Source organism: Lingula anatina, unplaced genomic scaffold (genome assembly GCF_051362555.1).
Source record: "Lingula anatina isolate TDL-2025a unplaced genomic scaffold, LinAna3.0 unanchor82, whole genome shotgun sequence".
In the NCBI taxonomy this organism is placed as follows: Eukaryota; Metazoa; Brachiopoda; class Lingulata; order Lingulida; family Lingulidae; genus Lingula; species Lingula anatina.
Genome location: NW_028257603.1, coordinates 5,978,866 through 5,993,325, shown reverse-complemented (window position 1 = coordinate 5,993,325; position 14,460 = coordinate 5,978,866). Strand labels below are relative to the sequence as shown.

Here is a 14,460-nt window from a genome sequence, read left to right as displayed (position 1 = left end):
TCGTCTCTAACGACACTTCAGTCTGTTTTATCAATTTAAGGAAATAAAACAATCTATAAGATAAACACACATTATCAACTTGTCTGTAACTCTGTATGATCGATACGGATTTTCGACAACGTTTGTCGACTATGATTCCATACGACAACTGTAGCACGTTCATAGACTTGCCCTTCAAGAAATCGTCGGAATAGCTCCTTTTCCAATTTGAATTGGCACTAGAAAATGTATGACAGCTAAAGCTCACAAATTATGCACGTAGGTGTTATGTCATGTAAAGAATAAGTGTTGTAAATTCCAATCAAAGCGGCTGCGCACATTTTGAGGTAGAACGCCCTGAATGTGCTGCTGCAGTTTAGATATCGACGAAAACCGGAAGTGCGTCGTAACGCCACTCATTTGGACTTAGAGAAAATTGGACTGAGAAATATTTCGTAGCTTATACAAATGTTCAGAAAATGGCCATAGGGTCTACAGCTTGAAGAAAATTCACTAATCAAAATTGAAACTGCGTTATATTATACAGAAAAATTGTGCACTTCTGACCTTGACTTGTCAGTGTAAACAAAGTGAACTGAACGCACCGCAAGCAAGCACGTGAATGCCGCATTTGATACTTTGTATCAGACGCTTCATTTTACTTGACAACACAGTGTTTACGATGTCACGTTCATGTTATATTCATTAATAAATAACAACGGCAATAAACTATTTTCATATGCATGAGTATTTCCCTTATTATTCTCTTCAATAATTTTGTTGTAAAGTTAATGGCTTAGATCTACACCTTCTCATCAGTTTGACAAATCTGAAAATAGCTGAGTATACTCACTTTAACTGTTAAACATAATGAAAGTTTTAAATGTACTTAGATGTCTCTTCACACACACAAAAAAAAAAAAAAAAAAAAATCATAAAAAATAACGACTTATTGAAAAACACCCATTTTCCCATTGATTTGAATGGGGACTTCCGACTAGTGCGTCACGCAGGGTGTAACGCACTTCAACTTGGCGTAGTTCTCTTATTTGGTCGGTAACCCCCAACTTTTTTGGCAAAATTAAAATCTACTTGGATGCCTCTTTACACAAAAAGTTTTTTTTTTTAATTCAAATGTTAGAAAAATCATAAAAAATAACGTTTTGGTGAAAAACACCCATTTCCCCATTGATTTGAATGGGGACTAGTGCGTCACGCAGGGTGTAGCGCACTTCAACTTGGCGTAGTTCTCTTATTTGGTCGGTGACCCCCAATTTTTTTGGTAAAATTTAAATGAACTTGGAGGTCTCTTTACATAAAAAATTTTTTTTTTAAAATTCGAACGTCAGAAAGTCATAAAAAATAATGCTTTAGTGAGAAAACATCCATTTTCCCATTGATTTGAATGGGGACTAGTGCGATATGCAGGGTGTATCATATTTGGGGCTAGTTCTCTTATTTGGTCGGTGACCCTCAATTTTCTTTGCAAATTTTTAATGTACTTGGGTGTCTCTTCAAACAAAAAAAATTTTTTAAAAATTCGAACGTTGGAACATGTAACGACCGATCTACCTTAAACAGAGGTAACATGCACCTAGCTCAAGTCATGTTAAACATGGCTATAGAACCAACAGAAATCTGCATGGCCTCTCTGGCTAGGGCAGATGAGCTGCGGATGAAAAAAAGTGACCTGCAAGCGGACCACCGGGCTTGCCAGGAGAAGAAAGCCAAAAGCAAGTAGAAGAAAAGAAGTTTAGCTGAGCAGGAGGCCCAAGAAGGACCAACATATGCAGCAGGGACATTTTAAATGAATAATAAAGTTCTATGAACAAAATGTAAAAGTTTGAAAATAAATTGATAAAATAAAATATAATTACTATAAATAAACATCCTCAGGTGTGGAACCATGACAAATCCTGATCCAAATACAGTTTTTAGACTTTTTTTTTTTCATAAACATCACAAATATATGCCTTGGGCTTTGCAAATGATTTCCTCTTTATTCAGTGGTATCAAAAATATAAAAAAACATGGATGAAGACTTTAAAATATTGTAACTGTGCATTTATTATGTAAATAAAACTTTAAAATGTAAAAAATCTCGAAATTGCGTTTTTGGTCTGAATCGTAAAATTTATGAGCTTATATCTTGTTATATCTGAATAAAACTTGAAAAATATGTGTGTTGTGCTTCTTTCTTCATTTTGTCAGAAGGAATTTTTATTTGAAAGTAAAAGGTCAATTCTATAGGTAATTTTGTAGCAGTGACCGCTACAAAAAACTTTAAAAAATTAAAAAAATTCAATAAATTTTACAATTAATGTATAATTTGAGAATTCCTTCTGACAAAATTTATTTTAAGTTGTTTTCTGCAAAAATAAAAAAACAGAATTAAAAAAGGTGTTATGGTTTTTGAGATATAATGATTTTAATTTTTCCCAAAAAATACGCATAATTAGCCTAATTTGCATAATTAACCTAATTTGCATATTATAATGAGCTTTTAAAATAGTTAATTTTAATTTTTTTCATCATACCCAGACATTTGGTAAACATTTTGAGGTGTCTCAGCTAGGTCCAAAAATCCCAATTTTTAGGTGTAGAGCCTCACCTTAAAGGCAAAATTTCTGGTAATGTGGATGTTTTTGCAGATGTCTCAAACAATCCGACAATTTCAAAGGTTTTTATTGTTATATTTTACTGAATTTGATCAAAATGACGTTTCTTTAAATTAATTTATCTTGGTCAAACTGTTTGGCAAATTACCATATAGTGTTATAGGAGAAAGTGCATGGTCACTGGCAAAGGCAGATGCAGGTGACAGCTATATCTACAGACATATCTGTGTCTGTACATAAAAAGTACATCCTTTCAATTGCCAATTATTCTAAGTAGTTGTTTTGGAACTCCTTTTGAATGTTTATGCTGAAGAAAAACACTCAAATAAGTAATCAGTAAAGGTCTAGAACCTTAATTAAGCTCTAGAACAATAAATTTATGATTTTTTTAAAAATTTATATAAATACAATTTACAAATATCTTTACCTTTTCTGTAGAGCTTCCCCTCTTCCTCCTCCTGCAACAGACAACCACAACCGCAACTACATCTACAACCAACACGATGCCAATGCAAACTGGAACAATCCATATCAAATTTTCTTTTGGTCCCAAAGGTGAATCTGAAAAATCAGTCAAAGAAACACCTTAAATAGACAACTATAACAACCTGAAACCCAATGCAACATAAAACAAGTTCAACAATCCACCTAACTTTTCTTTCAAGGAAACGGCTATACTACTACTAGTATTTTGTCTAATGAAAACAATACTATGGTATGGTATCAAACAAACAAACACATACACCCCATTTCCATAGATTAGATCGACCTACTTTAGATCGACCTAACTCCGTGGGGGTTCACGCTAAATAGCTGTCAGCCGGGCGGACACGAAAGTTAATTATCCCCTTACAGCTTGTAGTAGGCGGGACGGACATTTAAGTCGGATTATCTGAAAGTAATCTAGTGAGACTCCCCGCGGGGATAGATCGATCTAAAATCTATGGGAATAGTGCCATAGTATTACATTAATTACAAACAAGAGCAGTTAAGAAATAATCTTGTAATACTGACTGACAGCAATTTGTAATACATTAAAAGTACTAATTAAACAAAGTAGCAAAGCTGTCAATGCACAGACATACAACAGAAAATGATGATATAACACAATAATTTTTCTCCTCAATTTAAATGCAGTATAACACTATGTTGAACAGCACAATTGCCAGTAATGTTACATTATGTACTAGAAGTAACAATGATATTCAGAAAATGTAAATAGCTTAGTAGAGCTTCTGGCCTATGGGATTTCAAAGTTTCACATTTAGATAATGCTGAGTGTGAACAATGAAAAAATTATAAACAACGTTGTAACTTCAAGAAAAATGCAGGATTCTCAACGATGTCATTAACTATTTTGTAAGTGTTTTGATTCAATAAAGTAGAGATATAACGTAAATGTAGTGCTAAGTCAGAACCTACCAGTAGTAGGTACTGTGGTGTTGTCCAGGCTGGAGTTATTGGACTTCACTGAAAGTAGAAGAAAATGTTGAACAGCATATTTGCCAGTAATTTTACATTATGTACAAGAAGTAACACCGATATTCAGAAAATGTAAATAGCTTAGTAGAGCTTCAGGCCTAAGGGATTTCAAAGTTCCACATAAAGATAATGCCGAGTGTGAAAAATGAAAAAAATTACAGAGAAAAAACTTCAAGAAAAATGCAGGATTCTCAACAATGCCATTAACTATTTTGTTAGTGTTTTGATTCGATAAAGTAGAGATATAATGTTAATGTAGTGCTGGGTCAGTACTTACCAGTGTCCACAGTGGCAGGAACCGTGGTGTTGTCCGGGCTGGAATTATTGGACTTCACTGAAAATATATAGCACACCTTTATAATAAGGTCCTTAAATTGCTGGGCACTAAATCATTAATATTTTATTCCGCGGTAAGTGATCACTATCACTAAAACCAGTGTTCAAAATTACGCTGAACTTTCTGCTTCGGGCTGACAACTTTCAGAATGGGCTGAGAAGTATTCCCACCCGGCAGACATTCAGGCCAGCTACTTTTCAAGATGGCTGGACCTTTTCCAGCAACTAATTTTCCTAAGAGCCTGAGGCAAACACTGCCTAAAACATCAGTAAATATAAATATGTAGCATAAGTAAAGAAGATTTTATACATGAACTAGAGGATCAGAGAGGCGATACCGCCTCCGAATATTGTACCACCAGCTGGAGCAAGCGCATTCGTATAGACCCCCACATACAAAAAATAAGGGACACAGCCACCAGTCTTTTGCTTGACAAGTTGTAAAAGTGCAATCAACAAGAATTTTCAAAATATGCAAAAAAATATATCAAAAGTTCATCAAAAGGTAGGTGAAAGGTCAATTTCTCAGTAAGATTGCCAGTATATGACTTCCCATTAAAGTTCAAGAGTAACTATGGACCTATCTCTGCCAGTTTGGGAGATAAAAGGGAAGCAAAATTTGCAAAGTTCAGTTCATGGTGAAAAGTAGGTCAAAGGTCAATTTTAAGGTCACATTAAGATTGCCAGTGTATGGCTTCCTATTCAACTTCAATAATAACTATGGACCTATCTCTGCCAGTTTTGGAGATAAAAGGGAAGCAAAATTTGCAAAGTTGAGTTAATGGTGAAAAGTAGGTCAAAGGTCAATTTCAAGGTCACATTTAGATTGCCAGTGTATGACTTCCTATTCTAGTTCAATAGTAACTATGGACCTATCTCTGCCAGTTTTGGATATGAAAGGGAAGCAAAATTTGCAAAGTTCAGTTCATGGTGAAAAGTAAGTCAAAGGTCAATTTCAAGGTCACATTTAGATTGCCAGTATATGACTTCCCATTCAAGTTCAATAGTAACTATGGACCTATCTCTGCCAGTTTTGGAGATAAAAGGGAAGCAAAATTTGCAAAGTTCAGTTCATGGTAAAAAGTAGGTCAAAGGTCAATTTCAAGGTCACATTTAGATTGCCAGTATATGACTTCCCATTCAAGTTTGATAGTAACTATGGACCTATCTCTGCCAGTTTGGGAGATAAAAGGGAAGCAAAATTTGCAAAGTTCAGTTCATGGTGAAAAGTAGGTCAAAGGTCAATTTCAAGGTCACATTTAGATTGCCAGTATATGACTTCCCATTCAGGTTCAATAGTAACTATGGACCTATCTCTGCCAGTTTTGGAGATAAAAGGGAAGCAAAATATGCGAAGTTTAGTTCATGGTGAAAAGTAGTCAGGCGGCTAAGTCCAAATTTTATCCAGAATTGTGCAAAAGATGATAAAAGCATGAAATTTTCCACGATGAATGACCATTGGGTGTTTGTCAACCCCCTGATCCAAAATAGACGAACACCCAAGACGCCCGGAACGATCCGGACAGGACCGAAACCATGTGTACCGCCAGCGCTAACGTGGTACAATAAGAGAGCAGCATGAAGTCTACCTCACTGATCATGTGAGGAACATAAACAAGGAAAACCATTACAAGGAAAGCAAGGGAACCTATATGCAACCCCACAAATTGAAACATGCACTTCTTGTTTAGATATGAGTTATTTATCTGAATTTTTTATGCCTAGACATGTAACTACATGGGTGAAAGTTGAAGAAACTGGAAATCTAGAAAATGTAGCTAGCAAATTTAAAAAAATTTTTTTTATGTTTATCATTTTATTTATTTATTTATTATTATTATTTATTTATTTTTTTTGGCATTTTTTGCAATATTCTTACCTTAATTATCAAAATGAAGAACAAAAATCCTGAAATCAGGCATAAAACTTTCACCCATGCGTAACTATTATAACTCAACATTATTTAATATAATAACATACATTACTTCTTTTACAAGAGATACCTTTCAATAAATTTGGCCATTACCACCCAAATTCCCAATATCATACCTGAGTTTGTCCTTTATTTATGCTATGGATTGTGTAGATAGGTAGAAATAAATGTGTATGCATCAAAATGTAATATTACAGTTTGTATGAAATACTATACTTACATGTACCATCAATGTATATTTGATTACAATGAATCCTATGGGAACCGTCTTCAAGCCACTCATAGCAACAATATTTCCCGCTGTCTTCTGGCTTTGTGTTAATAATTCTAAATGTCACGTTGCCATTGTCCTGCATCACAAGGTCCATTCTTTCTTTTAAATCTGTGTTATTTTTCATATGCCAATGTGTGCCACGTTTCCAAAAGTGCTGCAGTAAAGCCTTAGAATCTTTCTGGCAAGACAATTCAATCAGGGAGCGTGGCTCCCCTTCCAGCATAAAGTCAAAGGTGATGTCCTCTCCACTCTCTGTCGTTTTATACGGGACATCAGCTACAACAAATTGTCAACCATATCTGCTGAATTAGAACTATATTTCTACGAGGAGTCATAGAGCGCATTCTCAACGAATTAAGCCAGGCTTTACAAAGCCGGTGACCTAAAAATGGCGGACGTACATGAAAGAAAAACCGCCTAATCTTTTAATAGTATCTCCGCCTCCCCACACGTCGTCCCTGCGGGGTACAGTAATTAAATCGCGTCTCCGTTCGCCATGCGGAAGCTACCTGAGAAATATTAAGTGCGCATGCTCATCAGTTAAACTCGTGGTGAAGAAATCATGGCGGCTGAAGGCGATCGAAGGAAAAAAGCTCTTCTGTTCTATTATCTTTGAAAACAGAGACGAAAAAGGAATAATTTGGCCCGTAGAGCAGCAATGAATCGACTATCTACGGAGATAATATCACCAGAGATATTCACGGAAATATTAATGTTCGGAGCCGAGATTTAATTACTGTACCCCGCAGGGACGACGTGTGGGGAGGCGTGTGAGAGGCGGAGAGACTAGGCGGTTTTTCTTTCATGTACGTCCGCCATTTTTAGGTCACCGGCTTTGTAAAGCCTGGCTTAATTCGTTGAGAATGCGCTCATATAAATGTAACAAGGCAGCAAAGCTGTCAACTGTACAGACAAAAAGCAGGAAATAACAAAATAGGCTACTGTCAATTCTGATGCAAAAGTACATTATGTTAAACTGCAAATTCAACATCAAATTTTAATTATGCTCAACAGGTAATACCAATGTAAGTAAAATGTGAAACAAGCATAAGACTTCAGGCCCATGGGAGTTCAAGTTCACACTTTGAAAATGTAAAACTTCCAGAAAAAGAAGACAATTAGACTGCTTTTCCAACTCAGGCTGTATTTTAGTCCTGTATTTCTTTTTTGAAAGTTTGGCAATCATAAGTAACATGGTTTTCCCATAATGGTCATCATGGCAGCAGCACCCAAAATTGTGTTTTCTTCTATTCTGATGCAATATTACATAATGGTTAACAGCATAATGACAATCAATTTTTAATAACAAAATATTTGTATCATGGACTTTCAGAAAATGTGACTAGCCTGGGTCTTCAAGCCTGTGGAACTTCAAAATCACACCTTGAAAATGCCAATATGTGAAAAATTAAATTTTCACAAAAAAACTGTTTATCTGGCAGATTGCATTGCCTACTGAAGCTGTATTTTAGTCCCATGTTTCTTTCCTGTAAGTTTGAGAACAGTAAGTGACATGGTTTTTCTTAAAAGGTAATCATGGGAGCAGTGCCCAAAATAGTTTTTTTTTCAAATTTTGATGCAATATTACATAATGTTTAACAGCATAATGACCATCAATTTTTAATAATAAAATATTAGTATCATGGATATTCAGAAAATGTGACTAGCAAAGGTCTTCAGGCCCATGGAACTTCAAAGTCACAACTTGAAAATGCCAAAATGTAAACAAGACAGCATTGTTCTGAAATGTTTTTTTTCCCCATTTTTAACAATTTTTAACATAAAACAAAATTAACAGTTTACTGCCATTTTTATATGATCAACTAAGAAAATTGATGAGATGAGAAAAGTATCAATAGAGCAGTGTTAAATGTCCAATTTCTTCCATTCTGAGATTCTGAACATAGTGAATGATTGAATCTGACAAATTGCAATGATATGAGTTTATTTCCATTTTTGAAACTTTATTACACAATACACGATAACATGTTTACCATCATTTTGAAAAAAATCAACTAACAATGTTGTAAAGATGCAGGAAATGTCAAACAAACACTTTCACGTATCTTATTAGTTTAATAATGAGACTGTTAACATGCTTAAAAATTGAATCTGAGGAAATGTGAAAAAAACAGCATACCTTCTAAAATAATGGCACGATATGCTGATTTACGAACTCAACCTGCATTTTAGTAAAATTGACCACTCCTGTGACTTTCATGACAATTGGCACATCTGTTTTTCTTATATTGTGTTTACAGTGTTGCATATATGCTGAAAAGTGTAAAAAACAGCAAAACTAGTGAAATGGTGGCCCGATCATGCCGATTTTCGAACTTGACCTGCGTTTTAGTAAGATTGATTACTCCTGTGAGTTTCATGACAACAGGTCTATCGGTTTTCCTTGAAATGTGTTAACAGTGTTGCATATATGCTGAAAAGTGAAAAAACAGCATAACTACTAAAATAGTGGACCGATCATGCCGATTTTCGAACTTGATCTGCGTTTTAGTAAGACTGATTACTCCTGTGAGTTTCATGACAACAGGCCTATCGGTTTTCCTTGAAATGTGTTAACAGTGTTGCATATATGCTAAAAAGTGAAAAAACAGCATAAATTCTACAATAATGGCCCGATCATGCTGATTTTCGAACTTGACCTGTGTTTTATGAATATTAGTCAGCTCCGTAAATATAAAGCCAAAAAGTAAAACTGTCTTCCACTTATGGTGTTAACGCTGAAAGTGCACGGCGACGGCGACAGCGACGGCGACATGATCGGCGACGGCGACGACAGACGCAGGTGATGGCAATATGTACAGACACATCTGTGTCTGTACATAAAAATAAGAGAAGGAAATGTAAATGTTTGCCCAAGTACAAGAAGCACAGCTATACATTTAAACCTAATAAGAAACCATGAAATATAAGCCTAACAGGGCTAGACACTAACTTCCTTCGGACAGGTGTTCATAAATTTGACCTGTCCGATTTTCAATCCAACCTGTCTAACAAAACCAATAATTTTTTCTATTCATACCTTTGAACTTTGTAAATTAATATGTGTAGTCATACATTTAATGTATTCATTACCAAAACATTCAATCAAATGAGCCCCGAAAATGCACCTTAAAGTGAATTTATTTTCAGATTAAAAATCGGGTTTTCATACTTGTCTGATTTAACATAGTTCCAATCAGGGCTTCTCCTAGGATTTGGGGTACAGGGTCTACTATTGTATCCTCCCTAGGGAGGTGAGAACGCCTATAGTGTGTAATTGGGCAAAAATGACCAGGCTTCTCTCACATACATACATTTCATTTAAATAAATAAATAAAGTATATATATATAATGTAAAACTTCAACCTTCGGGTTGTAATATTCAATAAAGATTATTATTATTATACTAATTGCACTTTGATAACAGATTTGCATGAAGTTTAACCAAAGCTAAAAAAAAAAAAATACCCTGAGCGGGAAGTGGGGAGGGGGTACTGTTGAATTCAATAAATTTTATTAAAATATTCAAAATTTATAATATTTGAATAAAGTTCAATGAAAAATTAAAGAATATTTTTAATTTCATAATACGTTACTTATATTAATGTTAACAATTTAACTTCTTTATGGGTTATCACCTGTTTGTTTTTATGAAAATATATGAAATAAATAAAATCAGTATAACAAGGCAGCAAAGCTGTCAAATGTACAGACAATAAGCAGAAAATAACAATTCACAAAATAGGCTACTGTCAATTCTGGTGCAAAAATACATTATGCTTAACTGCAAATTCAACGTCAAATTTTAATTATGCTCAACAGGTAATACCAATGTAAGTAAAATGTGTAACAAGCATAAGGCTTCAGGCCCATGGGAGTTCAAGTTCACACTTTGAAAATGTAAAACTTCCAGAAAAAGAAGTCAATTAGACTGCTTTTCCAACTCGAGCTGCATTTTAGTCCTGTGTTTCTTTTTTAAAAGTTTGACAATCATAAGTAATATGGTTTTCCCATGATGGTCATCATATATAACATATAACAAAATTAACACTTAACTGCCATTTTTATATGATCAACTAAGAAAATTGATGAGATGGGAAAAATATCAATAGAACAGTGTTTAATGTCCAATTTCCTCCATTCTGAGTTTCTGAACATAGTGAATGAATGAATGAATCTGACAAACTGCAATGATAAGAGTTTATTTCCATTTTTGAAACTCTATTATACAATACATGATAACAAGCTTACCATCATTTTTACATAATCAACTAACAATGTTGTAAAGATGCAGGAAATGTTAAACAAAGACTTTTACGTATCTTATTAGTTAAATAATGAGACTGTTAACATGCCTAAGAATTGAATCTGAGGAAATGTGAAACAAGACAGTGCTGTTATGAAATGCGTTTATTTCCATTTTTAACACTTTTTTAACATAAAACAAAATTAACAGTTTACTGCCATTTTTATATAATCAACTAAGAAAGTTGATGAGATGTGAAAAATATCAATAGAACAGTGTTTAATGTCCAATTTCCTCCATTCTGAGTTTCTGAACATAATGAATGATTGAATCTTACAAACTGCAATGATATGAGTTTATTTCCATTTTTGACACTTTATTACACAATACACGATAACAAGTTTACCATCATTTTTACATAATCAACTAACAATGTTGTAAAGATGCAGGAAATGTCAAACAAACACTTTTACGTATCTTATTAATTAAATAATGAGACTGTTAACATGCCTAAGAATTGAATCTGAAGAAATGTGAAAAAACAGCATAACTTATAAAATAATGGCCCGATTATGCTGATTTTCGAACTTGACCTGCGTTTTAGTAAGATTGATTACTCCTGTGAGTTTCATGACAACAGGTCTATCGGTTTTCCTTGAAATGTGTTAACAGTGTTGCATATATGCTGAAAAGTGAAAAAACAGCATAACTACTTAAATGGTGGCCCGATCATGCCGATTTTCGAACTTGACCTGCATTTTAGTAAGATTGATTATTCCTGTGAGTTTCATGACAACAGGCCTATCGGTTTTCCTTGAAATGTGTTAACAGTGTTGCATATATGCTGAAAAGTGAAAAAACAGCATAAATTCTACAATAATGGCCCGATCATGCTGATTTTCGAACTTGACCTGCGTTTTATGAATATTCATCAGCTCTGTAAATATAAAGCCAAAAAGTAAAACTGTCTTCCACTTATGGTGTTAACGCTGAAAGTGCACAGCGACGGCGACGACAGACGCAGGTGATGGCAATATGTACAGACACATCTGTGTCTGTACATAACAATGGCCCGATTATGCTGATTTTCGAACTCAACCTGCGTTTTAGTAAGACTGACCAGTCCTGTGAGTATAATGACAATTGGGTTATCTGTTTTTCTTATATTGTGTTATCAGGGTTGCATATATGCTGAAAAAAGTGAAATAAAAACGGCATTACATCCCTTAAAAATGGCCTGATCATGCTAATTTTCAAACTTGACCTGCGTATTACAAATATTCATCAGTTCTGTAAGTTTCCAGACAAAAGAGAAAACGGTTTTCCACTTATCATGTTATCGGTAAAAGTGCACGGCGACGACGATGGCGACGACGACAGACGAAGATGATGGCTATATGTACAGACACATCTGTGTCTGTACATAAAAAAGTTCTCCTTTTTTTATTTAAATTCTCATATTTGTTATTACTAATTTCTTCCTTACATCAATATCACACTGGTATATGACAGCAGATTGACAGGCAGTATGTTGCCTTGACAATGAATTGGGGTGGGGGGGGGGAGACACGACCTTGCATGGACCGTTGCATTGCAGCAATAGAATCTTTAACAGAAGTCTGTGAATAATCTTAAAACAGATCAAAAACTTTGACGTGAATACCAGTCAACATTATTTCTATCAGTTATACATATATATCTATATTCTAAATTTGTATCATGTTATGGTTCTTAGATTCATTAACTGACAGTCTATTGTGTTCATTCATGACATACCATGCTCCTGAAGAGTTAGAACTTGAATCAATTTTACTGTTATGATCGTCTTCATATTAAATGTCATCCAACGTCAGTGCAAACTTACCTTTTTCTAATGTTCCTGCCTCCACAAGCAGCATTAAATTTGGAATAAAATGTAGTAGCAATACAATCATCAATATTAGGGGACCAGTATCTGTAATCATCTTTCCCAAATCTAAAAACAGAAATACATTGTCACGGCCAAATATGTCTAAGTTTATTAGAAGAAACAATACTAATGTCTTGAATGACAATGACATCAGTGGGGAAAAATCAACCAAAATCACCTATGATGCAGGTTAATTGATTCAATTCTGATAAAATAAATTCTGACACAAAAAACCCTCACAGAATCATAAAAGTGTGATAAAAACTGTAGCTTGAAATGTGATGTGCAAGTACAGTTAAAGAAACAATCTGTCTCGTAACTTTTAAGTTTTGCCTACTTTACCCAAGTATTTTCAAAAGTACTTGGGTAAAGTTGGGAAAACTTTTTGGTCCATGATTATGTTCATGTTGCTCTCCCAGGGAAGGTGCCAGACAATTAATAAACTGATTAGAGTGACTGCACCCAAGAGAAAATCCCTGCTGAGATAGATTGATCCTGCTGGTACGATAACTTTAAATCTGAACACAGCCTAATTACATAACAGACATAAGTTATAAAACCATTACCTGTTCCAGGTTTTCCATGAAGAATGACCCTTTTTGGAGGCTTAATGCACCTTTTTTCAAATTCTGGATAAGCCAGTGGTAACTCTTCCACTTCCTGTAAAACAACATGCTTTTTCTAATTTTTCTGCAAGTTGTAATTTGCACAGTAATTAAATGTCTGAATCTTATTCTTTCAAGTATAATATTCGAATAAAATCGTTTTTTTTTTTTCACAAATTTCAAATTTTTGAGGTTCACAACCCAAAATTAGCAAAAGAGCGTTGCCTAAACAGATAGGTGTAAACAAAATTCCAACAAAAAATTGGGTTTGTACCACAACCAAGTTTTCCATAAAGCCATCATCTATAACCTTTATTTCTTGTATTTGCTGGTCCAGTCCCCCTATATCTGCGTATGTCTCCTGCGGCACTTTATCCAACTTCATTACAGTTACCATAGGGTCTGTGTCATCTGATAGAACTCCTTTCGCAGTGTGAACCTGAAATTAAAACCATCAAAACACAGCAAAATCAGTTCAAAGTGATGGTGAAGATTTATTTAGTATTATAACAATTGTAAAATATTTTAAAAATCAGAACATATGTAGGGTTCAAGAACATCTTTAAATATAGAAATTACACTATGATCTTAAATAAAAAATAAAGATCAGTTTTTTGCAAATTCTAGGTTAGTGCACATACACTGTGGGTAGAGCATGGAAGATATACCAGACCCAAAACACCGCTAGAGCAGAGACTATGCTACCTATGCAATCTCCAGGAAATAGAGGACAAGTTTCATTTTGTGACTGAGTGCCCAGCTTTTACAGCACAGCATAGTCAGCTGAAAGCACAGCTGAAATCATTTTTAGTACTAGACAGATATAGTGAGCCAGAGGTTTTCAACTTTCTTAAGTATGGGATGTAATGATATGGACATTGGAACTTATTACCTCCGCCGAGGACTCAGGAGGTTATGTTTTCACCCCTGTTTGTCTGTTTGTTTGTCATTATCATAACTAAAAAGGTTATGGACTGATTTTGATGAAATTTTCAGGGTAGGTCAGAAATGGGTTAACTAGGATTCATTAGTTTTTGGTGGTGATCTGGCTCAAAAATCAATCAATAATCAATAATAA

General features: G+C 34.5%; 1 protein-coding gene across 7 annotated transcripts in view; it reads right to left on the bottom strand.

Moving 5' to 3' along the window:
• LOC147759293 (uncharacterized) overlaps positions 1-14,460 on the bottom strand; it is a 30,760-nt gene that overhangs the window by 15,487 nt on the left and 813 nt on the right. For 2 of the 7 annotated variants that reach the window (XM_086998361.1, XM_086998363.1), the window contains exons 2-8: positions 13,657-13,821; positions 13,344-13,437; positions 12,733-12,843; positions 6,569-6,898; positions 4,357-4,413; positions 4,020-4,067; positions 3,025-3,158 (exon numbers count right to left, since the gene is read on the bottom strand). In XM_086998361.1, the coding sequence (XP_086854487.1) occupies positions 3,025-3,158; positions 4,020-4,067; positions 4,357-4,413; positions 6,569-6,898; positions 12,733-12,843; positions 13,344-13,437; positions 13,657-13,821 (939 nt within the window). Of the gene's footprint in view, positions 1-3,024; positions 3,159-3,340; positions 4,068-4,356; positions 4,414-6,568; positions 6,899-12,732; positions 12,844-13,343; positions 13,438-13,656; positions 13,822-14,460 lie in introns of those variants that run through there. The other 5 variants (XM_086998362.1, XM_086998364.1, XR_015331587.1 and 2 more) reach the window with 4 other exon arrangements.